The sequence below is a fragment of the Charadrius vociferus genome, unplaced genomic scaffold (genome assembly GCF_000708025.1).
Source record: "Charadrius vociferus isolate BGI_N301 unplaced genomic scaffold, ASM70802v2 scaffold281, whole genome shotgun sequence".
NCBI classification, from domain to species: domain Eukaryota; kingdom Metazoa; phylum Chordata; class Aves; order Charadriiformes; family Charadriidae; genus Charadrius; species Charadrius vociferus.
In genome coordinates this window covers 214,361-239,469 of record NW_009646633.1, presented here as the reverse complement: position 1 = coordinate 239,469, position 25,109 = coordinate 214,361, and the positions used below count along the sequence as shown (strand labels likewise).

General features: G+C 40.4%; 1 protein-coding gene across 1 annotated transcript in view; it reads left to right on the top strand.

Annotated features, from left to right (window-relative positions):
- The window catches only part of TNRC6C (trinucleotide repeat containing 6C), a 45,191-nt gene that overhangs the window by 9,548 nt on the left and 10,534 nt on the right, over nt 1-25,109 (top strand). Inside the window, exons 3-15 of the mRNA XM_009888692.1 lie at nt 6,212-6,418; nt 7,640-7,806; nt 9,022-9,102; nt 9,778-9,835; nt 10,036-10,181; nt 16,787-16,936; nt 18,201-18,347; nt 18,803-18,925; nt 20,288-20,371; nt 20,691-20,922; nt 22,667-22,834; nt 23,956-24,147; nt 24,301-24,444. Coding sequence (XP_009886994.1) covers nt 6,212-6,418; nt 7,640-7,806; nt 9,022-9,102; nt 9,778-9,835; nt 10,036-10,181; nt 16,787-16,936; nt 18,201-18,347; nt 18,803-18,925; nt 20,288-20,371; nt 20,691-20,922; nt 22,667-22,834; nt 23,956-24,147; nt 24,301-24,444 — 1,899 coding nt within the window. The remainder of the gene's footprint in view (nt 1-6,211; nt 6,419-7,639; nt 7,807-9,021; nt 9,103-9,777; nt 9,836-10,035; nt 10,182-16,786; nt 16,937-18,200; nt 18,348-18,802; nt 18,926-20,287; nt 20,372-20,690; nt 20,923-22,666; nt 22,835-23,955; nt 24,148-24,300; nt 24,445-25,109) is intronic.

Here is a 25,109-nt window from a genome sequence, read left to right as displayed (position 1 = left end):
GAATAGACGGTAGAAAGGAAGGGTTTCTTTGAAGTGATATGTTTGTGCAGTCAGAGAACTGCTTATTAATTTGTAAGCACGCGCTCAAGCTACCACGTGAGCGGGTTAAAATGACAATACTGTGCATCTTGCAAAGATGTTCATTAGAAAGACTTTAAGATACTAAAGCAAAAATCAACTCTCAGAGTATACTTAAGACGGCATGAAAGAAAGAGGATAAATTGAGTAATAGTGAAGATGATTTAAAATACAGTTCTGATATTAAAATGTAGATCAAGTTATCGAGGGCTGCAAGTTGGGCCTTTTGTTGTGTATTTTTGCTTCCATACGCTCGTCGTTGTGTACATAGGTACAGATACAAAGGCGATACATGGAAATATTTTGAAGGATTATTGTCCAATCTGCAAATGGAAGGTAGGAGCAGTCCCCAGGGTCTTTGTGTTACACTCATCTTTACTTTTGACTGTGCCTGAGAGGGGCTGGTCTTGTGCTAGTGTAATTTAAAATGGCCCAATTAGTTTCCCCGTTCCAAGTGCAGGAGAGCTGTTTTTCCCATTGCAGACAGCACAGAGCGGCTGTAGAGCCATCTATCTCCTCTTGGGCTTTGTGGAAGTTTACACAGACTTGCAGCGTCATCAAATCATGTCCCGTCTGGGACAGCTAAGAGATGAGACGCAAGTAATGAGCGGCGTTCCTACGGCACAGACGTGGGCTTGCAGTTTCTTGGCATGGTGTTTAACCTTGTTTTTTCCTACTCCAATTCCCTGTCCTGTTGGCTATGCATTTCCACCCGGTACAGTAAGGGAGACAAGAATCCTGTAGCCAGGAGACTTCTGTAATCCACACCCAACAGTTCCAACAACAGTTTTCCCCATACATGCGAAACATGAGTGTGTAACTAAGGGATGTGCCATGGGGCACAGGTTAAGTGCTCATCTAAAATTTTACAAGACTTTAATTAAGTAGCTACCACTGGCATTTTGTCTCCTGCATGGGGCTTGGCGTGCTTTGCCAATCGTATTTGTCATTTCCACTTCTTCAGGGAATACGATGAATAAGGAACCATGGATGCTGTTCCTGTGTCAGCAGGGAGGTCTGCCGTAGCTGTGAGATGCCACAGTCACGCATCCCGAAAGCGAAGAAGTAGATTTTAATTTTGCTGTACAGCACTAGTTAACAGTTGACGAAGGAGCAGCAGTCCCTTGTGGGTTTTAAGTTTGTTCTATATTAGTTAAAAAATGGAGGCCAAGTTATAGTCTTGTTATTCAGGTTGTCACCCATCCCCAGAAGTTCTCAAAATTCTTTGAATACAGAACTTAAAAGCTATTGATAGGAAGCAGATGTTGGTAAGGAGCTTGTTTTTCTTTTGGGGGTGGGGGGACAAGGGAGATCAATAATGCGATAAACATAGTCCTTTCTGGTTCTAGGAGCTTGCTCTCAAACCACTGGTGAGTTATTTAGAAAGACAAGCAGAAAGCTAGTGGTTTTGATTTAGATTCAGTTTTGATCTAAATTACTTGTGCGTAATCCTTACTAGCACTTTTCACTCTTCCAACTTTGATACACGGGGAATAAGAAGCGAGAAAAGGTTTTGCAAACAGGGATGATTAAAAGAGAGATTTCTGGATCTCAGACAGCACCAGATGCTTCCCCCAGATGCTGAAGAGTGGGCTCGGCACTCTCCCCTTCCCCTTGGGTAGGTAGAGGCTGGCAGGGCTCCAACCGCCCGTCCTCGGGCTGAGAGAAGAAACAGCAGAAGAAAATGTAGGGTTCCCTATGGAGACTTCAAAATTAAGGTCTTAGTGGTTCCTAGAGAGTAAGGAGCTTAAGTTTTTAAAAAATCTGAACCGGGTCTAAATTCTGAAAACTCTGAACATCTCTGTTCCTGTTATAATCCAGTGCCATTGTCTCAGTGGCGACTTATGCGTCATTCGTAGCATGGAATTTATGTGAAACAGAGAATGCGAGTGATGCGTTTTCCTCACTTTGAACTTTCAACAGAACGGATTTGAAACCAGATCAGTTTTGAGCTCCTTTAAGATGCAGATGTAAAAGCCTAGAATCCTGTTGTGGGTGCTCAGCCCTCTAACAGCCCAGCGCTGGGGGTCAGCCGGGTGGTACTGGGAATCCCGCCCTGTATTTTCACAAGAGGCTGATCTCATTGCTGAAAGCCAAATAAGAGCTTTCCTCGTGCTGAGCGATAAAAGAAGACATGGAGCTCCGCCGCATGAACCGCAATACCTTTTGGGAAACAAAGACTTGAAAGGTTAAGGGTTACAGGTGACTCTTAAATATAGATATATGTAACCCTCCTTTTCAACACACCCCCTATACCTTATTATTTCTTTTCTATTATCAGCAGACTAACTAGTGACTAGTTAGTACACAATCTCTTTTCTACAAAATTTCTTCCTTTTTTTATCTACATAAGGTCCTCATGTTTTGGGTTGCCTGTATTGTACTCGTGTGCTCTGGTATTTATCGTGGACCAAACAACTTCAAGGATAACAATTTCTGCCGTCCAAATGGCTATAGGGTTATTTTGAGGGAAAACAACTGCATCCTGCCACAGCTTAGTTAACATTTCACTTTCCCTTGAGGATTTCCTGTTGGCTGAGGCCCAATGTTAATTATGTTTTGATTTCTATAAAACAAAGCTCTGCCAATGTGTCCATGTTTATTACTCACTGTGATCTTTTTGTTTCTTGCAATTCTAACAGTGTTTAAAAACTTCAGTATTAAAACCTCGCTTTCTTGCCAAAGAACCCTTTAACGGAGCTTATTCTGTTGCAAAACAACATTCGTGCGGCTCTGGGTGTTTTTTAAGGCATGGAACTTTTTCTCAGGAAAGCCGATATGCGTATTATTTTCATAAAGAAAACAGTAAGTTCTCTCTGAGCAGTATCTTTTAAAATTCCAGGCGGGTTCAGATTTTGTGACCAATGTGAAGGTGTTTTCCTTCCAAACGGCTGCGGAAAGGTACTTGAATGCAGCTGCTTTCTTTCATTCAACCCACTGCGATGCCCTTCGTGAGCCGCCTTTACTGCGTGGGAAATGCCAGTACTGGGAAGCACGGTGCTGCCAGAGGCAAGCTGTGGGGACGACAAACTCTTGGAACTAACAGTCCACCTGCGTCTCGTTTCAAATGTGAAGCGTGCTGGGTTGTTTTAAAAATGGAGGAAAAACCTTGCTTAAAAAAAGAGGCCTTTGGAGAATAAAAAGTAAATTCTTTCACCTGTAGAAGTTTGCATCATTCATTCAGAAATATAGCTTTAGTCACCTTTTTAAGTTTCTAAAATAGAGTCATATGGAGTCATAAAAAGGCAGCAGAGAGATAATAACATTAAGACAGCAGGTACGTACCACAGAGGGGGAAACAGGTTCCTCGATGAGAAGTACTCTGGAATTTACAGAGAGGTTAATTTTTTGCAGTGCACTAGTTATTTTTCCAGCAGCCCTCAGGTTTTATTTACTAATTCCCTGCGCTTTATGTGGTCTGTTAAGGTAGTTTCGGAAACTTTTAGTTGATGTATTTTGTTAGTTTTTACGTGCTTGCAAGTATTATCTTTTAGTAAAGGCTGGCTCTGCCTCATTATTTGTAATCCCGTATTATTTGCTGCTCAGCGCATTTCAAGCACTTAACTCAAAATAACTTTGGACACATCTGTGGTCTTTAATCAATGTTGAATTTATAGTAAAGAGCGACAGAAGGACCAGTTCTTTTGGTTTTTATCCTACGACCTAGCACACTTTGCCTTTTCAATGTACGGATTGTGTGTAAAGGTTGATTTCATAAATTGAATTATTTAAATTTTTCAGTAGAGGTTGCATGAACTCAGGGAAATATTACTATTCTGCACTCTGTTTCTATTTGTATTCTGGTTGGTGCTTTAGAGATGGCTTGTTTCCTGTTTCATTTGCCTGCAGTTAATCTTTTTCAGATGCCAATATGATTAAATACCCGCAGTTGTCTTACAAGGTTGCCTCCTGAGTAGTGCAGCAGAAATTCAAGTAAAGCATTCCTGAAATAAAGTTGCCTTACAGATAGAAGCAGAAAGCTTGAATAAGCATTTCAGCTGCAACACCAAGGAAGTTGTTGTGTTAAGTAGAGGTTCATTTCTTTACATATGTGACTTTGTCTTCTGTCCACACTTTAAAATAGCCACAAATTTAAGATCTGTTGACTGAGCTTAGAACGTAGGCTTGTCGTTTCAAATGGAAGTCAATTTAATGAAACAGAAATTTGGGGTTTTTTCAGGTGTGTTTTTCATTTTAAAACACCATGAATCTTGCTGGTAGTGAAGGAGCTTTATTAAGCTACGTGCTCCTCAACATGTAGGCTTAGTTTGAGTATGTTTTATGTCATATATAGTTTTATCAGTATTTGAAAGAATTGCAGTTGCTTTAAGAAATAGAGCCTAAAAAAACCATGTAATATGGTAACACTGGAGTGGTGGACAGATATGAGCCCATGGATTTGAAAGGAATTTTTTTCACTGCTAGCCAGTGTTTGAGTTACTGTTGGTGGTATATGTTGCCCGCAGGCTCTAATAACAGAAATTCTGTTGAAATCAGTAATTTCTGCAAAGTCTTCCAGCAAGAAGTCTGCTAGACTTGTTGCTCAGTGTTACAGCGTTGCCTAGTTAGTTTATTTTCAAGGTGCTTTTGGATAAAGTTCTTTTGTGGCGGCTTCCTTGCCATTTTCTACCTACTCTAGGTGTCAGTTTGTGCAGAAAATGTTCTGTTTCTGCTCTTTGAAACCTTTCCAGGGTATTTTTACAGATGGCACTAGGAAGCAAAAAAAGGAATAGTGCTGCAGCAAAGTAGGCATCTAGTCCTTAAATTATGAAAATCTGTGAAAACCAGTAATGATGCACTTTTTGGGTAGTAGCAAACCCAAGTTTGTTTCCTACTGGATCTGTTTCCATGTTGTGAGCTGCTGGAAGTTATAGATTTGGCACGGCAATAGTTGATTGGAATAAAATACCCATACTTAATAATATTAATCTCCAATGAAAAGAGGGCAAGTTCTTGAATTAGCAGCCTAATTAACAGTGAACGTTTTAAGCACACTGAATTCTGCAATACTTTTTGAGCTCTTGGTTGCCATGTAATGTAATGCTTCTTGTGATAATTGTAGAAAAACAGGTTAATATGAGGTATATGTAAAAACTCTGTTTTCTTGCCTGCTTTGTGTCTAGCTCTTTTGTATACTTTTTAAAAAAGTACTTTAAACTCCCATCTATGATGCAAATGTGTCTCTTCAGAAAATTTTTTGCTTTAAAGAGGGTATGGTCATTTTAAATTCGACCAACGCTTTGGCTGTGTTGGTCAGTGTTGCTCTTTAGGACTTAGAAGCTATATGGCTGTTCCCGGCGCGTTTGACTTCAGTGCTAAAATCGGTGTCATATGGATTTAAGCGCATTACATCCAAGCCAAGGCAGACTAAGACAGTTTCTTTATAGTAGCTTATGTTTTTCAGTGAGTTAAAATAATGCTCTGTAGGAAAACAGTGACTGCTGCCTGCCATTCCTCATGTTTTGGGTATAGATTGTAATTGTGGTCTTGTCTAGGTGTCTTTAAAAATCATGTTTGTTACAAAGTAGAGACTGAGTGACGAAGGGGTATGTAGGGAACGTAGTCAACGATGAGCTGTAATAAAAGCTTTAAGGAATGCATACAACAACCTGAATAATCTATATGCAAAATGGTGACAAACAAATATCATTTTACTCATAGGGCATCAGAGAAGAGATTTGCTAATTTGTGAATAGTGAAAAGGAATTAAAATAGCTTAAAGTGTTCCAGTGAGGCAAGGCCCAGCTTGGATTTGGGTCGTGGTCCTCTGAGCGCTCCCCCTGCTGCGTGCGCTCCCCGAGCGCCGTCGGGTCTGCTCCGAGAGCGGCACTGGGAGCAGCTGCTGCCTTGGGACCGGGTCCGGTGCTCACGGGGCAGCCGGACTGCTCCTCGATATGGTGAAAAATACTCTCTCTGTCTCAACAACGTGGCATTAGTATTCAATTAAGAAAAAGACTTTTGAGACCAAATGAAAGGGGTTTTTTTTATATCCTTAATTAAAGTCACTGTGTCTACTTACTGGTTCATGCATGCTCTTTCCAAAGACTTTATTACAATGACCATCTTTGAAATTATTGACGAGAAAACCCTTTCCTCTCATCACTGTTCTCTCTCCTTGCCCTCGCTTCAGCAGGCTGGGGAGAAATGCCTACTGTCCACACAAAGACCGAAGCTTCTTGGGGAGAGCCGTCGTCCCCTTCTGCTGCAGTTGATAATGGCACTTCAGCGTGGGGGAAACCCCCCAGCAGTGGTACAGGGTGGGGAGATAATCCTGCCGAGGCGGCAGGGACATACGGAAGAACAAACGCTCCAGCTGCTGCCCCAGCACTGTGCAAACCAGGTACGTGCGTGGACGTCGCTGTCGTAACAGGTTGGTGGGGGGAAAAGGCCAAGTATGTTTGCTTCTGCCAGTATTTCTAAACAGCGCTTCAACTGGTTTTCTGTGTATTTAAATCTTGATAATTTCATTCCTAAAACTCCATTAGCTGTCTCCAAACTTTGATATTCCAGGTACAAAAATCATACAAAAATATGAATATAGTGCATCGATCCAGGAAATTTAAAGGTATTCTTTGGAGGATTTTTGTGTACTTCAATGGTAGTATAATATAAATTGTAGGGATGCAGGAAACTGTAAAACTGCAGAAGAATGTGAGACTACTTACCCCTCGCTGCCCAAAAGAAACTTATATTGGGATGAGAAGCAACTGAGCTCAGTCAAGAGAGGATTGGTTTTGGTCAGAAAAGAAACACTTCAGAGTAACTGTCATAACTAGTCTGTTCTGTTAAGCTGAGGGATTTGATATCTTCTTCAGCTATTAAAACTGTTCACAGGTTCAGGAACATCCTGAACTATTTACTGCTTCATGATTCCCAACTAATGTTTGTTGATAAAAATGCTCCATCTCTAAATGCCGTGGTGGCGGCGGGGCTTGTCGTGTACTTCTGTTTTGGCTGTGGTAGTCTTTAAGCTTCACTCCCACAAAATGCTATACTGAGAGAGACAGAAGACCCAGAAAACCTAAACAGAGGAGTCAGAGATCTTAAAATGAGTAATCTCAGCTTTAAATGGAAAAAAAAGGAGCAAGGTGACCCAACCTCATCACTTCATGTAAAGCATTCCCCTGCAGCCCACGTGCCCCTTTCAGATCCCGTTCTTCTGAGATGGGAATGAGTTTCTGACTGTTATTGACCTCAAAATTTGGGTTTCCTCATTGGAAGAATGTGGCAGCTAAAATGGTGAGTTTCATTGAAAGCAAAATAGCACGTAACAAGTGTGTGGTCATACTTTTGGTTCCTCGTTCCCAGGAGACTGTAATGACCATGACCACAGATCTTGTGCAGGAAAAAGCAAGACTTGCTGTTGCTGGACTTTTTCTTCTATTAAGTATTTAGAGAATTTTTCCTTTTTGCTAGCTTCAAAGAAGGAGTACTTACCATGTAGTGCCATTTAAGCTACTTGATGAACCTCCGTATCTCTTGAAAATACTGAAATGTTAGCACAATGGCACGAAAGGAAATTGAATCTGATTTTTCTTCTCCCTCTTTCCTTTCCCTCCAGCTTCAAAATCTATGCAAGAAGGCTGGGGCAGTGGTGGGGATGAAGTGAATCTCAGTACGAGTCAGTGGGAAGATGAAGAAGGAGATATGTGGAATAATACTGCTTCACAAGAGAGCAGCTCCTCCTGTAATTCCTGGGGGAACGCCCCGAAGAAAGGACTTCAAAAGGTAAGACAAAAATAAAGATGCTCTCTAGAAAAGAGTGGAATTAGTATAACATTTCTAGAGGAAGTTGTCACAAATTTTCGGTTGCATTACACCTGAACTCTTAAATTAGACCTCTGACACCTGAACACAAACACAGTTTGCCACTACGGTGGTTCAGGTACAGCCTACCTGCTTACAGGGGGAAGTGGGAGATCTATGACTTTAGCATGTGCTTCGGGAGGTGTTGGTGGTGTTGCATTTGTTTTCTCTGAGTTTTATAAGCTTCCATGTATTCTGAAGAAATGATAATGTCTGAACAGAAACAGAAAAAGTGTTCAGGGGCTTTCATACACTTTCTGTCGTGGTAGAAAAGCGAACAGTAGTTTGTGATGAAGTGGTTCAGCAAAAAAAATACCTATTTCCTATTTGTGAGCAACAAATAGATAATTTTGAGGTCTGTACTGGTGTGAGAACAAAGCAAATTTGTATTAATGCCGCACTCAGCCAAGATCATAGACAATTATATTAGGAAGCTTTCCGTTGCACAGTCTTTGTTTCAGGACAAGGCCAGGCTGTAACTTAAAGGAATTGAGAATGCATTTAGCCAGTTTGTTTGTTATTCCATTAGCCAACAGTTAGGCCGGTGATTTGATCAAGTATGGTTGTTTCTTGTACTGTCCGCAGCCCAAAACAAATCCACGCTTGTCCCTTGGTACTTTCTGGAGAACTGAAAGGAAGAGACTTCTTAAGGATTTTGTGATAGAAAAGCTGCACAGAGATCTTTTAAAGGTGTTTATCTAGACGCTCTTGTTTGTTTTTAAGAAAATACACTGAGTAACATTCTTAACTTCAAGGTTGAAACTCGTTTTTGGGAATGTTTTTCAGGAAGTGTTGTACTATTTCAGAATCTTTGATTTCGTTATGTCTTCCTGCCAAGGATTAAAATGAATGCTTAAATTCAAAGGTGGCTTTAATTCAGTGGTCGGCAAATCAAATACTAAATAGTACACTGAACACCTATTCAGCTGAGATAAAATTTGTACACTTTCTGGGGGAAGAGAATCGGTAGTTACGTTGTTCGGAGGGCTCTTCAATTCTTTCTAAATTAATGTACTAATATATCTTTCAGTAGCATGTATTATTAATAAGAAAAACTTACCACGTATTTTATGTACATCTCACTAGTATGAACGTGGGAACCAGAGCATTAATGGAATTTCCCGTTTGTTTACTAAGGGCATGAAGACATCTAGCAAGCAAGATGAGGCCTGGATCATGAACCGTCTGATAAAACAGCTCACAGACATGGGCTTCCCTGTGAGTAGTGTTCGCAGCTGCCACACCTGGGGCTTAGCTTTTGTAGCTTGTAGTTCTCACTTCCCATGTCTCAGACTGTAGCAACAAAATAGATCTTCAGTCTCTTCTTCAGGCCGGGAAGTAGTTGTGTTAGCTACATTTAGATCTTTACTCTAATTTCAGTAATCTACCATAAGTTAGTAGAGTGGAGGTTACTTGATGATATACTCTGTGTGATGACATTTATAGAACTTCTGAAGTTCGGAGTTTTATAACAGTAGGTGTTACTTTGAACTTCACTAATAATTCCACTTCTGTTCCCCTTTTCGTATTAAACAGGTGAAATGAAAGTGTAGCTAGGTTGTCTTTGGGTTGGTTTGGTTTTTTTGGGTGGGTTTTTTTTTTTTTTTTTTTTTTGAGAAAGGCATATCATAGTGATATGTCATTTGTCCATAGAAAACAGGAAGAAATTTAAATAGAACAGTATGATTTGACCTTGTAGAACTGGTACTTGACAAACTGAAATAACTGAATTGTTGTGGGAATTGGTAAAAGCAGAAGACAGTGTGCGCAGGCATTATTTGTGCTGCTGAGTAAATATTAAATCCAGTGTTTGAGACGTATCTGTTTTCTCTGTTTGCTTTGAAATCATATAAGCAAAATTACTTCCCTTAACATAATCTGTATTTTTAACAGAGAGAGCCAGCGGAAGAGGCCTTGAAGAGCAACAATATGAATCTCGATCAGGCCATGAGTAAGTGTCTGTGTAACTAATTTTTTTTTCTTCTTTAAAGCAACACAGGAACCATTCACGATTCTGAGAGTTTGATCTTTTCAAGACGTAGTTGAAAATATTTATTTTTTTGCTTTTGCTTCTGTAAGCAAGACCTACTTCTCTGAACTACTGATGTCTTTGCATCACCTTTTTTCAATGGATTTCCCCTTTCTGTGAAGGTGCTCTGCTGGAAAAGAAGGTGGAAATGGACAAGCGTGGAATGGGAGTGACCGACTATAATGGAATGGTCACCAAACCCCTTGGCTGCCGCCCACCACCAATCTCCAAAGAGTCTTCCATGGACCGCCCCACCTTCCTTGACAAGGTAAGTTCAGAAACAGGAATGTTAATTCCAAGTCAAAATGGTATCAGTATAGAAATATTGATGATTTCCGCTTTCTGTTTTGAAAGCGATAGAGAGAAATGTGATAGATAATTACATACTGCTTTATTCTTTTTTTTTTTTTTTCTTTTTTATTCTTGTGGGGAATTTAGTCCTTGTGGATGATTTGATTCCTGCACAGGAATAAACAGTGGTCATCCCCAGTGTTACGCTTGAAAAGAAAACTTAACTAAGGAATCAGTAGTACAATGGAACTAGAAATGAGAAAAGCAAAGAAACAGAGCACAGAAAACCTTTTGCTCTGTAAGAGTCCAGAGAGTCAGTGACCCTTGCCCAAATTAATGATCAGGCAGGACCAAGGCCAAAATCTTCAAAAATTAGGCTCCTAATGCCTGTTTTAGTTTTGAGCTCCATATAGATTTCAGTGAAAGTTCAGTACATAAATAGGAATGAGGAGCTGAGGTATTTTTGTTAAGTTAAAGAGCAGACATGCACAGTCATAAATAGCTTCTCCGATGAGCTTCCTTTTCTGGGATCATGTATGACAAATTTTCCAGGACCATTTAATGGCTCCAGAAGTTCCCAGTGTCCAAGATTCAAAGTGCCTTAAAAAAAAGAAAAAAAAGGGTGTAGGGAGAAGTGCAGCCAGATCTTCAGTAGGAAATGAGATTTACAACCTGACAGAAAGTCCTACAAAGAGACCCACCAAATCACCGCAGAATCACCCCGAAGATTATTAATAAGGAAAGAACAATCTCTGGTGCCATTCTTTCGTTCACAGGTTAATTGAAATGTCCATAAAAGTGCGTAGTGGGGGGTTCTGAATGCAGAAATCGTTGCTTTTCACAAACTGTGCTGAAACCAATTCATTTTACATAAGCTCTTTACGGAATGTGAGACAGTAATGGTATCTAGTCTTGTTAACACAGACTCCATTAAAAACTTTACTGACCCTGAATAACGATTATCTTTCCAGTCCTCCACGCCGTGTTTTCTTGTAGTCTTAACTACAGCGTTATCCTTAAAGTCACGGTTTGTGTTGTGACAGGTTCCCAGGTGTTGCGCTAAGAAAATGCGTGTGGCGCTACGCTAGGACATCTGATAAATACTGACCTTTGAATGGCAGCTGTTACTATGTCTGCTGTCATCACAGTCTAAACAGTTTGCTGAATTTTAGTGCTGGTACGCTGCAAACTGTAAACAAGTTAGTTTGATTAAACAAAAGCATCTTACGTAATTATGGGTTATTTATATTAGTAAGGAAAAATTAGCACCTATATAAAATTTGCTTTGGAGGGTCCTTACATATGAAAAGGTTTTGTGGTAGTTCAAACGCTTCCGCAGGGCTGCGTAATCTGGTGTCATGGCAGTTTCCACCAAAGAAAACTGCTGTTCTGCTTTTGGAGGAATAATAACCTGGGCTCCCTACTTATACTGGAACGATGTGGTGTTCCCTAAACCAGACTGAACTGCTGTGTATTTCCTACAATGTAGGGCTCAACCTGGCTCTTCTTCCTTCTTTTTCTCTTCCTGACATGTAAAGTTCATTCTTAACTATGGCAAATCTATTTGCTTATGGCAAACTTAAATGAATATGTTAATTGAAAGATCTCTTTCCTGATGAAGCTCACAAAATTCATGCATGCATGCCAGTTAACCTTTTCTTTTCTAGAGTAACAATATCTGGAGCAGTAAAATTATTGCCAGAGAGAGCGGTGCATTATGTGCAGCATGATGCATAATTATGGAAACATATGTTAAACACAACTATTGAGAAGGGAGTACTAAAATCATTAATATTCATACAGCAAGTAAAAGCTGTCAGTCTAGGCATAATCTGTCACACTGACTTTACTATAACAAAAGAAATAATTCCAAACTATATTTGTTAGCTATCAGTGTGTTGAGCAACTTGCTAAGTGAATTAAACAAATATAGTTTCTACTCTATTCTTAATAAGAATAGGTATTTTTTCCAAAGAAATTATTTCCAGATTTACAGCTCATGCTACTAGAGCACCTCCTCTTCTCCAAAACCCTTTTTCCCCTTTGAGGTACGATATCAGAATGTGAGCCTGGAGCTGTCTCGCTTCCTGCCCAGGTCATCCTTGGTCAGTGAACAAGCTCACTGCCCAAAGTGCTCCAGCCAACGTTCCTTATTTTACTTGTTATCTTACCAAGTCGTTATCTTTTTGCTTCGCTTTGCTGAGTCTTCGGTAAGTTATGCGAGGTTCCTCTTCATGAAATTGTAAGTTGGGTTAGTGTACTCATTGCTGCTGCTCTTTCTCAGCTCACCTGAGCTGGGACTCCATGATTTTTCTCCTGCACTTTCTCTGAGAGGTAAAGCCAGCACTTATTTTTTGTAACCTTATGCATTTGAGGAAAGAGAATTTCCAGCCCTGACATTTGCTTCCGGACCCATTGAACTCCCTGTTCTCTCTGGATTAATAGAGGTCTGTGCGACTAAGCATCTCCTTTGAATGTTTGCTTTCACTTGTTCCATACTTGCTGCAGATACTCTTTATTCTGTGTCACACTGAGTCAATCTTTGGCACTCAGTGCTTTGTTAATTGTATTATTTTTCAGGATGTTATCTTGCCCTGTAGCACCATAAAAGGAGAAGGGAGAAAATCCAATGGCTTCGAGGAAATAAAGATCCGGCCTAGCAGTACGCTGATATGTGATCTCAACCACGTTATCTTATACTTGGTGGCGAGCATGCTGTACTTAGGTATCAGGTTTGCTTGAAGATGTTACCCGTTGTCTGCTGGAGCCCTCAAATTTATAAGGAAAGCATGTAAGATTTGCCTGGAAGCATCCTAAAAAATATTGGAAATAAGCTCAGCGTGCTTCAGAGGATCTTTTCTTTAAGTGTAGGGGTTTGGCTTGGGTACCACTCCTGAGTACTGGGACTCAAGTTTGGTGTGTCTTCTCACTCCACCTATTGAGTGTTCTTCTAAGCGTAGAAGAAAAAAGCAGTGGTTTGCTGATCTGCGCTGACCACCCCGTAATTGAAAATCTTGGACCGTACAGAGATGTCACATAATTCTTTTTTAGCACAATCAGATGTGAGCGTTGAACTCTGGACCATTGTATTAGATGTATGTGATCAAAAGTCAGGTCAGCTCTCTGAAGAGAAATAACGTCAGCCGCCTTTGGCGTTAGCTCAAGCTTGGCTTCTGTTAGTTCCATGGCAGATTCCATTTTCCTTCCTGCTCTGCTCTTTGAGTGTTTTTAATGCTTTCTCCCATATTGCCAGCAGAGAGTCCTGTCTTCCTTTGCCCCGGTGCTGCTTCCAAACTCTCTGCCAAATTCTTGACCATATAGAAGACTATGAAACTTGCCCTAGAAATTCAGTTTCCTTTTCATTACTGTCTTATTCACTGATCGGCTGCTCTTCTCTGCTGTTGAGAAACCCACATCTACCAGTTCTGATGCCTGTTGGCTGCAATCATGTTCTTCCAAAAATATTCTGACTAGGCTTTTTCCTTGTTTCTAATTCGAACACCGTGTTTGTTGGGTTTCTTTCAACTTTGTCCTTCACGTTCTGATCCCATTTGTCTCTGGTGAGTGTGGTTGCTTTTTGTCTTTGGCGTAATGAATGGGGTATTTTATCATTATGAAAAATCCACTTCTGTAGGCCTTGCAATTGGATGATCACTAGAATTTTAAGGTTGACTTTTATATTCTTCTTCTTTCCTCCATCTCTGCTTCCTATGATCCATTGTTTCCTTTTTGATTTTCCAAATTTGCAACCTTTTTCATATTCCCACGTTTTAAAAATTAAAAATACCAGTGATGAGCACTTCTTTGAGTATTGCATTTCCTGCAAGTTGCTTTTGCCTGTACCTAACTCCTGTCAGATTTGAAGAGAACTTACTTCGAGGTGAGTTTTTATTACTTTAACTTCCTTTTTTGGAAAAGTTTTATTTTTCTGTTTTAAGAAGTTATTAATGTATATTTTCTACTAACTGCTTCTGTAACTGACTTTGTGTAAAGACCTCTGGCAAATTCATCCGTCTCGCATCTGTCTGTTGGGACATTTTGATTCATGAAGTGGCAGTTGTTGGCAGGTGACTGCCAAAGTGTCCAGGAGTCCTCTGTTAACTTGTCCGTATCTCACAGGGCTAAAAAATCTTTGAGCAACGCCGCTTGCATTCTGTCATATTTGGTACATGAGACTTTCCAAAGTCCTAAAAGTAACGTATTGTTGAGCGCCAGTGTGGTGCTTTGTGTTGGATGACTGTAGAAGGAAATACTGCTACTGGTAGGATTTTACAGTTGCGTCAAGTCCCTTCAAAAATTTTAATTCAGTTCTAGATTGAGCGTGATTTTGATGATTCAGATATAGGGGATGTGTTTGATTGGTTACCTTGAGGGAGAAATGTAACATGAATTTGTAAGAGAATCACCGAAGAGGAAAGGTTAGGCAGTAAATATTTATTCTTTAGGATACAATTATTACATAAAGGAACCTGCAAAATCCTGGGTCACAAACCATAGTCAGCTGTAAAGGCATCACCTAGTCCAGGTTGAGAATGACCGAGGAGTACTTTCTGTTGACCGACTATAATGCTTTATGTGAAATGAATTGATTTCAGCTTCCCTTACAGAACACACACTTGTGCAGCACAGTTGGCACCTTAACATATGAGTTCAAATTAAAAAAAAAAAAAAAAAAGGACAAAGTGAACGTGAGCTGTGTGTTATAAACTTGCTACAAAAGATGTTTGCTGCAGTTCAGCCACGGAACGCACTTGCGAAGGTGGCCTCGCGGCAAGAGTCCGCCTGGTCTGGAAATTAGATGCCTGAGTCTCCAGTGTGGCTTGTCCTCCACCGTCCCTGGCACTGCCTGTTTCCAAAACGAGAAAAAAAAAAACAAAAACCCAAACATCGATGAGACAAGACTTGAATAAATTTTGAGGGCAGGGAGGGATCGCATCGGTCTGTCATGGTCAATAGGTCTGTTCACACAGGAAACAATGGCATCTGAAGGAGAGAGCGTGCACGAAGCTTGAAATTATTTTCACTTTAAAGGGGGAAGGGTAGAATTGTAAACATATGTCTGTGATCTAAGGAGAAATCCTCGAACCTGTTACTGTCATGCAAGCTGCAGTTGTTTGTGGAGTGTGACTGATGTCCAGTAGAATGCAAAATATCTTGAGCTGAAAGGCCTTGGGGATATCATTAGAAAATGTCAGTGTCCCCCTCAGGAGAGTCAGATAGCATGTCAAGTGTCACTTTGCCTGATAGTAAAGAAACTTTTTCTTTGCATCAAAGGAGAGCTGTTGAAAATGTGTTTTTCCAGGATTAACTTAGAACATAAAATTTACCAAGCGTGCTTGCTGCATTAGGTCATTTGTTTGGGTATCTGGTTAGCAAACCGGGCTGCTGTATGAACAAAGGAGGTTTGTCAGTATCTCGCAATCTTCTGGGGCATTGAATTTATTGCTTGAAGTAACCTAGCTCCTCACCTCTTTAAAAGCCTTTCTTTGCAATGAATATATTGCCTGAAAAACACCAGTCCGGCACATTGCAAATTAAAGATTTTTTCACTCTGTCTGTTTTTTGGAGCTCTACTTTGTACACAGTGTTATTTGATCATGCTTGCCGCAGGCTTCCCAGACATCAAAGCACAGTTTGAGATAGAACTCGGTACCCCACTGTAATGCTAGCTAGATACCTACCTGTTTGATTGGGGATTATATGATTTATTTTATTTTCTGACTTGCTGTTTGCCCCCCGTGGGGACTGCCTTCTGTGCAGTGTCTCCGTGATCAGCCACGGTTCCTTACAGCCTGGTTGTCAGAGGGGGCTCCTTATGTCTTGCTAAAATCTGCCTCCTCCTGCGGGACGTTCAGGCAGTCTCTTAATCGCTTTCCTAGGAAGGCTACGCAGACAACATTGTCATTATTGTTTTTAAGTATTTCTGTGTTCACTGGGTGTGTTAGAGTGCCGTGTTTCATAGTGGGTAATTATAACTCAGTGCTGTGTGAATATTAAAAGGGGCTCATGTGTCTCAGTTAGGAAAGGGGATTAGTGCAAAATGCTTTTTTAAGAGCAGAGCTATGATGTGGACCCAAATGCGGATTGATACCAAATGAACTGATGTGGCCTTTCCCGAGTTCTGGGGTAGCAAAAGCCGTGTGTCACGTGTCTGTGCTCCGCTCCTGAGAGTTCACCTCATAACAGAAGACTTCCCTGAAACGTGTGGGGTCTCTTCTCGCCTTTCCACCTTTCAGTCTGGTGGAGAAGAGAGGAGAACATCCAAGGGGACGGAGGGGACGGCCGCATGATAGCTCTGTGATCAGTTGCTAGAATCCCTCCTTTCCTTCGGGAGAGGTGGGTGAGGGCGATTGTGCATTTGTGGATTAAGTGCAACAAAGTAAAGAAAAACAGTACCTTAATCCTATTTCTCTCTTTCTTCTCCCTTCACTCCATACTTTTCATTCCCTGTTATTCATACTTTTTTTTTTTTTTCCAATATTTTTCTTCATCCATGCCCTTTTATATTTCCATGGGACACTGTTTTGTGCGCTGTCTGCTCCTGGGCGCCGCACACAGCTCACCCTTTCTTTCTCCAATCAGGATGGCGGCCTAGTGGAAGAGCCCACTACTTCACCATTTTTGCCTTCACCAAGCCTGAAGCTCCCCCTTTCAAACAGTGCACTCCCTAATCAGACCCTGGGCGGGATTGCCTCGGGGCTGGGCATGCAAAACTTGAATTCTTCTAGACAGGTAAGGCCGTTGGGGGAGATCCCAAGTTGAATTTCAGCTCTCTTGGACTCGCAGCTAGTGCCCATCGCTTCCCCGGGGAAAAGGGGGCTTCACACTGGAAGCGCGTGCGACGTCTTTGTTCACGCGAAATACCAGTGGAGAAACTACCTGCTGTGTAAACGTTTCACGTTACAGGACATAAAACAACTGCTTAGTTGTAATTAGTCTGCTAATTACACGCATCCATTGAGAAGAGACTCTGCTATTCTGGATTTATACCACTGAAGCCTGGTATAGCTCTGCCGTGATTGATGTGAGGTTTCTTTTTTTGAGGCGTTGCTAATTGTCGCGGAGTCTAAGGCAGAGACATTGCTCTAACTCGTCTTTCCTGGCTGGCGTAATTATTCAGTGATGAGATGGGTGAGAAGTGATGGGGGCTTTTTTATTCCTGCTGTAAGTGTCAAGACAGCTCATAGCTTTGACAGGTGGTGAGAAAGAAACTGTGCTTCCAGCACCTCTGGTCAAACAGAGCGAGCGTTGTGGCAAGAGGGATGTTGTGGCCCCTGGGTAAAACATGCTGAAAGGGAAAGAAAAGCAAAGAGAGGAGATGGAGGGCAAGATTCATAAACACCACGAGACTGAGAGGTCATAACTACTGTTGATTATGAAAAGGTTATTTTTGCCTTATAAATTGAAGTTCCAGCGGAGATAAGAAATAACAACACAGAAAAAATCTTACTGTTCTATGGTGGCTTTTATTGCATATATTCTTTTAAAGTTTGTTTTCTGAAGGCAATACTTGCCCATTAAGCGTATCTTTCAGATGCGGAGAATGCACTAATAAATGCCATGTCCATTATCAGTAGCTTTGTAAAATGACTAAGTATAAAAACTGCTTCGATAATTTAAGGATTGGGAAGCTGTGAGTTTAATGATTCCATTCTCCTGTTCCTTGCTACGCAACTACAAACATTTTTGGCGAGTACTTGTCATTGTTCATCTTGTGACCCTGTAGGGTTATTTATCCCTATAAAAGCGATCTTCAGCTTTACCTACTTTTTGTTCAGGAATCTGTACAGAGTTTTGGAGGTTTGGGATGTTGGGTACATGGCGATCTTTGCCATGCCGGATTGTAAACCTGGTTGTCAACACAGTCTCTATGTACTGGTCTCGTTATCCGTGCCTGTTATAATCACCGAGGGTAAAGACTGCACAGATAAGTAACTTCCAGGTTATATGTTGAGTGGTATCTTGAAATGCCGATGTTTTTCTTGTCCTGCTGCAGATACCGAGTGGCAATCTGGGTATGTTTGGCAATAGCGGAGCAGCACAAGCCAGGACCATGCAACAGCCGCAGCAACCGCCAGTGCAACCTCTTAATTCATCCCAGCCTAGTCTTCGTGCTCAAGTGCCTCAGTTTCTATCCCCTCAGGTTAGACGACCTTCCGTTCTCGAGTTTTCTTTTTCCCTTGAACTCTCCCACATGCGCTCCCCTCTCCGTATGCATTCTGTCGCGCTCCTGAGGCTCTGCAGCTACTGTTGCTTGGCTCTGTGTTGATTTATTTACCAGCCAGTAAGCACGTTACATGGGTGTATACTCTCGGTACATTATCTGTGTGGGCACATTCTCTTGTTCCTTTTCACAAAATGTAGCATTTCTAGAAAGCTGAGGCGTTTGTTCTCAGTTCTTTTTCTATAAATGCACGTTTGCGTATGGTTATTGAGATTTGTATTAGAGCCTCTCGTTACTTTTTTGATAGTTCATTGTACTGCTTCTGGTAATAGTAATATTTTCCAGATGATGCCTTGTGACTCTTACCTAATGGCTTACACAGTTGCCAGTGTTAAAAGTAAACGCACAATGTTTAACACACTGCTCTTTCTTAGGTTCAAGCACAGCTTTTGCAGTTTGCAGCAAAAAACATTGGTCTCAGCCCTGCACAGTTAACCTCGCCAATTAATAATCCTCAGCATATGACGATGTTGAACCAGCTCTATCAGCTGCAGCTGGTAAGTTAAAAGACATGGCAAATAAGCTCTAAATAAGAATTGAAGCCATGAAGATAAAATGGGAGGATGGCTAACTAAATTTTTAAATGGACGTGAAAGATCTTTAAATCAATCAGATGCTGGTTTCTTTGGTAGAGTTTCTTTTCAAAGAAACAAAATCATGTTTTTTGCCTCAGGCTTTATAAATAGTCATTTGTGGAATAATTATCCTTTACAATGGATCAGTGGAACTGAAAAGTCAGTTGCCTTCATACTGGTATGGGTATACTCTTAAAGAACACTAATTTGTGTATTACATGCCAACATATGCAACTAATTGACCAACAGGGAAATTTATGTTACAACACAACAAGAGAGAAGTCTTGGCGGTGCTGGTCACCTGAGTTACCTGGACAACTGCCTTCAGTTGCCTCACTCAATAATAGAGTGTACAGTAAATTTCCCATAATTATTGGAATGTATATTAAACACATCATGTGATAAGAACTACTTGTTTTTTTAAAAGTTGTGTACTTTCGCTATATTTGGAAATTTTATATATGTGTGCGTGTATGAAAATATTTAATCGGATTTTAGGAATATTTTAAAAGGAGATACTGTGAAGAGTAGGTCGGTATTTGCTAGGGTTAAACATGAAATAGAGTTTGACAAACCAGCTTAGTTGCTGATCTCCATGTACTGGTCAACCTCTTATTAGTAACAGTGTTTGATAGTAGTATTCATTTCTGGTTATGTATCCCAGTTTTGAGGAGCACAGCGTTGATCTTCTGCCGTGGTAATAAGTGAACAGTACCCAGCTACTGGAAAAATATCTGTACAGAACTCCTATGGATTTTAATTTCATGTGTTTCAGAGAAACACCTTGGACAAAAACCCCACAATTAACTGGATGAACTGCCCAGTTAACCACATTAAAGTTGTGGAATTTTTGTGGAATATAGCAGCACAACTGATTAAATACAAAGTGTTGTCAGAACTCAAAATGGCCAAAACAAAAAGTAACTATTGGCATTCATCCTATTTGTATAGTATTATAAACTCCTATTTTAATTTTTGCTTTGTGTTGCATTTCTTTCAGGAAAATAAAAAGGTTCCTATCTTTAATGACCACTTACTGCTCACAAACTGACTCATCAGTTTTTTATTGACGTTTGTTTTTTTTTTTAAAAAAAAAACACTGGACTTAAACTGTATTATAAAATACCTTTGTAACAATGTTGTTACTTTTGCTCCATTGACTGTTTTCTGAAAACTCCAATGTTTGTCTCTTCTATTTTGTAATGTCCCAGAGCAGTTCAAGCAAGCTTGTTGGGCTTACTGCATATATGTTAGGACCTCTGACCTCTCATTTCTGTCCCGTAGGCGTACCAACGTTTACAAATCCAGCAGCAGATGTTACAGGCTCAGCGTAATGTTTCCGGACCCATGAGACAACAGGAGCAGCAAGTAGGTTTTCCTGCCAGTTCAATCTCTCCATTAGAGTTTGATTTCAGTAGCTTAAAGAGATTCTACTGCATTATACCAAAGCAGCTAAAGCATCCGTAGAAACAATAATATAGAGCATGGCTTGAGTATTAAAAAGGAGAGAGTGCCAGAGTAATACACCTATGTCACAGCATTCAGTTGTTGGAGGAAAGCTCTTCAACCCTTAATACAGTCGTTTTTTATTTGTAAAGAGATCTATTGTGTTATTTCACTGTAGAGAAAGCACAAGAAATCTAGTGTCTTGTCCAACCGAGCATTTATTGATTCTTTTTCTCGCCAGGTTGCACGTACAATCAATAACATGCAGCAGCAGATCCAGCAGCACCAGCGCCAGCTGGCCCAGGCCCTGCTTATGAAGCAGCAGCCTCCCCCTCCACATCTATCTTTGCACCCCTCTGCAGGCAAATCAGCCATGGATAGCTTTTCACCCCATCCCCAGGCTCCCGGCCTACCTGACCTGCAGACCAAAGAGCAACAGTCTTCACCGAACACCTTTGCTCCTTACCCTCTTGGTAAGTGTCCTTCATTAAAGCTGTTCCGTATGAAAAAGACAGAGGGAGTATATTTCGTTAGCTCAGCATCTAAATATTTTGCTCCACAGTGTAACAAATACAGAAATACAAAAGATATGTTTATTAAATAATGTTGAAAAATGCCAAAACAAAATCGTGGTTCTACGTGCCCATCTGGTAGCTGTACAGGTGGGCTCTATTGCCTCACCTCTGCTCAGCCTACAAAGGTCAGAGCAGAAGATTCACGCAATTAACTGTCTACATATGTTGCTAATTATGAAGTAAAAATAAATTAACAGCATCATGTTGCAAAATACGCAAATGTCGTATTGATAAACAGGAATATCGTCTGGAAAGTCACACAAAGTCAGCTTTCCACTCTAAGCAGCACTGGTGAGGCATCAGTTTTGGTCAGTGTATTTAAAGAAAGATACGGATCGGTTTGAAGGAATGCAGAAAGAGAGTTGTGCAGATGATGAGAAGTTTCAAAAATGTGGCTGCTATGGAAAAACTGAAATGATCTGCCCACTTTAGTCTAAAGAGAAGACTTAAGAGACATGTAGGAATCTGCAAAAATGTAAACGATAGCTATGAAGAAGTTTTCTTGCATGGGGCTAATGTGAGAGGTAATGAACTTTTTTTTTGCATAAAAGGAGACCTAGTTAAACATTAAGGGTCACTTATTTGCTTTAAGCAGTGTAGAGTACTGGAATAGATTATCCAGGAAGTTTCTGAAATCTTCACCGGTCATTTTGTGGTAGGTGAGACATGGATCTGTCAAATATGATTGATGTCAAAATAATCGATTTGGCCTTGAGACAGGGTGAACAGAACAGCCTTTCAGAACTGTTTGCCATGTGATTGATGTATGCTACAGACTTCATTTATGACATAAAGGAATTAATTTAATCTCTTTGTGACTCTCTTTATACTGTGTACAATAGAATTGCCAAGCTTTATCTACCATGCAGCAGTTAAGAAGGTAATTCTGCCTGCTATGCTGAGCTGTTATAGCAGGGAGCATCAGAAGGCAAAAGAATTTATGAATTAAAGGCCTAAGTCTGAGAGGTTCTTATCATATCTCAGCTTCCTCTGATCTGCTAACATTCAGGATTATATATCAAAAAGGACCCAGATTCGTGTCACAGAAGCATGTCAAAAATATTCCCTAAATGTAGCGTGAGTGATTTTGTTCTGTGTATACAAAATCTGCGCCCAAATAGCACAATACCTGCTCTGATGAATAGCAGCTGTTTGCATGACCTTTCAATTAGTTGCTTTGTTTGAGATTTTAAAAAATGCTGTTAGCAGAATAAAATGGCAGACATCATGGGGGTGTGCTGAAGAGACGTAAGGAATATTTCGGCTTAGCAATGGAATGCTGCAAATTCTTCACTGGTTTAAACGTAGCGTTCCAGTGCGTTCTTCCAGAATGCCTTTTCTGAGCCAAGGGGCGAGACTGCAAGAAGAAATAATGACAGCTTTAAAATATTATCCCTACAGCTTTTTTCTTTTTTCCTTTTAGCAAAGTTTTAGCATTTTCTGAATTCCTGGGAGTTATATCGGTGTTCCCATAAAAGCAAAGGTTCTTGACAGCAGACGGAAAATGTGCATAGTAAATTCCTACACATACGTACAGATGTCTGAAAATCAATGTGAAATAATTTCTTTAGCTGGATTTTTTTAAACACATCTTTTCATCCTCCAGTGTATGATGGATATCTAATGACCTATTTCCCCTTAGCTGGACTGAACCCGAACATGAATGTAAATAACATGGACATTACTGGTGGTTTGTCAGTGAAGGACACTTCTCAGTCCCAGTCTCGCCTTCCTCAGTGGACACACCCCAACTCAATGGATAATCTGTCTAGTGCTGCTTCTTCACTTGACCAGAACTCCAGCAAGCACGGTATGTCGCATTTAATCGCTGTGTCAGTCCGGCTTCTTGAGACTTGACTCATATTGCAAGTGGAATTTTTTTTCTCATGTTACTATATTTAGTAAGTGCTCATAAGCGGTTGGTACAGAGCGCCCTTTGAGACTGTGATGGCTTTAAGATGATTTCTGCGGTCACATTCAGCAATGCAATGAAGTTCTTGCAGCTATTGCTTCCTACATGCAACATAGGAATATGGTTTTTTTCGTTTGCTGAATTTTGTTGCTCAGGACATGGAGTTCAAGTAAAACGAGCCATTAGTGTTGGCAAAACAAGTCCTACAAGCTTCCCCTTACTCCAGATCTGCGTACCTTCAATCCAGAAAAACTTTACATTGGCTTTCTCCCGCGATTTTTCCAGTATCATCAACCTTTCACAGCCAGTCCTGTACAGAGGCATGATGGATTACATAATTACCCACCCTGGGAGTTAGGAGCACAAACTTCATATTTTTCCAGCAGTGATTGCTAATCTGTTTGAACACCTTTATCCCTAATGCCTCCAGTATCCTGAGCCGTTTCTTCCTTTATTTCCTGTACCAAGTTTATTCTGTTAGAACATAGTGCTCTGTTAACTTCATTGTATCCTGGCTTTTATTATGAGCAGCATGAACTATTTCTTTCACAATAGTTTTTCATTCTTCAAGTAGCTGCACTGCTTATGCCAAATTGTTGTTTGATAGTTTGTAGGAACGTGAGAAAGGCCATTTCAAATCATACACCCCGTCAGCGATGCATACCAAGAGAGGGATGAGAAAGGGGCTTGCCTACAGTGATATTCCTTAGTATGCTGTCTCAGCAAATTCCTGTTTACCATCGGTGTGATGACATGAATTCCTTAGTCTCTTTGGCAGTAATGTGATCTGAATTTCTTTAACTCAAGTGTCTAGATTGTACCAGCAGTTTGTGTCACAGCTTTAATTCCTAGTAAGGCTTCAGAGGCTGTGCTTACTGTGTTAATATTTCAGTTTTCTTTTTTATCTTTGTAATAGAGAAAGAAAAAAAAGAAAATGATAAAATACAGGGACTGATGAAATTCCATAACCCAAATTAGTCCCACTCCTAAACAAAGCCTTTCCATTTCATTCATTGCAGGTGCTATACCTGGAGGTTTAAGTATTGGTCCTCCAGGAAAGTCCTCCATTGATGACTCTTATGGCCGGTATGATCTGATTCAAAACAGTGAATCGCCCGCCAGTCCACCCGTAGCTGTTCCTCACAGCTGGTCACGTGCCAAAACCGATAGTGATAAAATTTCCAATGGCTCCAGCATAAACTGGCCACCAGGTAACAAAATACAAAGCGTTTGTGTTGAAGTGCTGTCTTTAAAACATATTGTTGGCTTTATTTATTGAATCCTCGTGCCTTCTGATATACAGGAACTTTGGAGAATGAGAATAATGACTTTATATACTCTTCTTTTTATTATCTTTGAAACAGAGTTTCATCCAGGAGTGCCATGGAAAGGACTGCAGAATATTGATCCTGAAAATGACCCTGATGTTACTCCTGGAAGTGTTCCAACTGGCCCTACCATAAACACCACGATACAGGATGTTAATCGCTATCTTCTCAAGAGTGGAGGTAAACACACAAATTAGTTTCACATCTGTTTATACTTTCATTTTCTTCCCCAGAAAGTTGACTCCGTGTATTATGGATGTAGTATATTTTCACATGTAATCCTAATCTAATAATCTTCTGCTCTGAACTGTCACTGAAAATCCAGAAATACTTGATTTAAATACGGGACTAAAATGTTTCTGGTTTTCCGTGGGAATGTAAATAATTTTATGTTGGAAAACTCTGTGAGATGCAATATGAACTCTTGTGGTCACTGAAAGCTTTTGCAATATATAACACTGTTTTGAACAAGATTTTTCTCTCTGTACTGACCAACCTCTTACATACATTTTATGAAACGTTCAGAAGACACAATACAAAAGTTCCACAGTTATTGCAGAGGCAGTGGGCTTTTGTCACACTAATTAATTATAGCTTTGTTAGAAGACCAATCGACAAAATAAATTGGAGCTGTTTTATCCCCAAAACAATCAAAGAAAAAATAGAGAATTGACTAGTAAAGTAGTATTTCCCAGCACCATTTCCATTCCTCTTGTCCTAGCAGTGTTTACTCCAGGATTAAAAGTTTATTCTCTAAAACAATAAAGCGTTGAGACGATGCTACTTGTTAACTAGGTGTGCTGAAAGTGGATCAAGGGAAAGGTGGCTTGGTTTAATTGTGATCA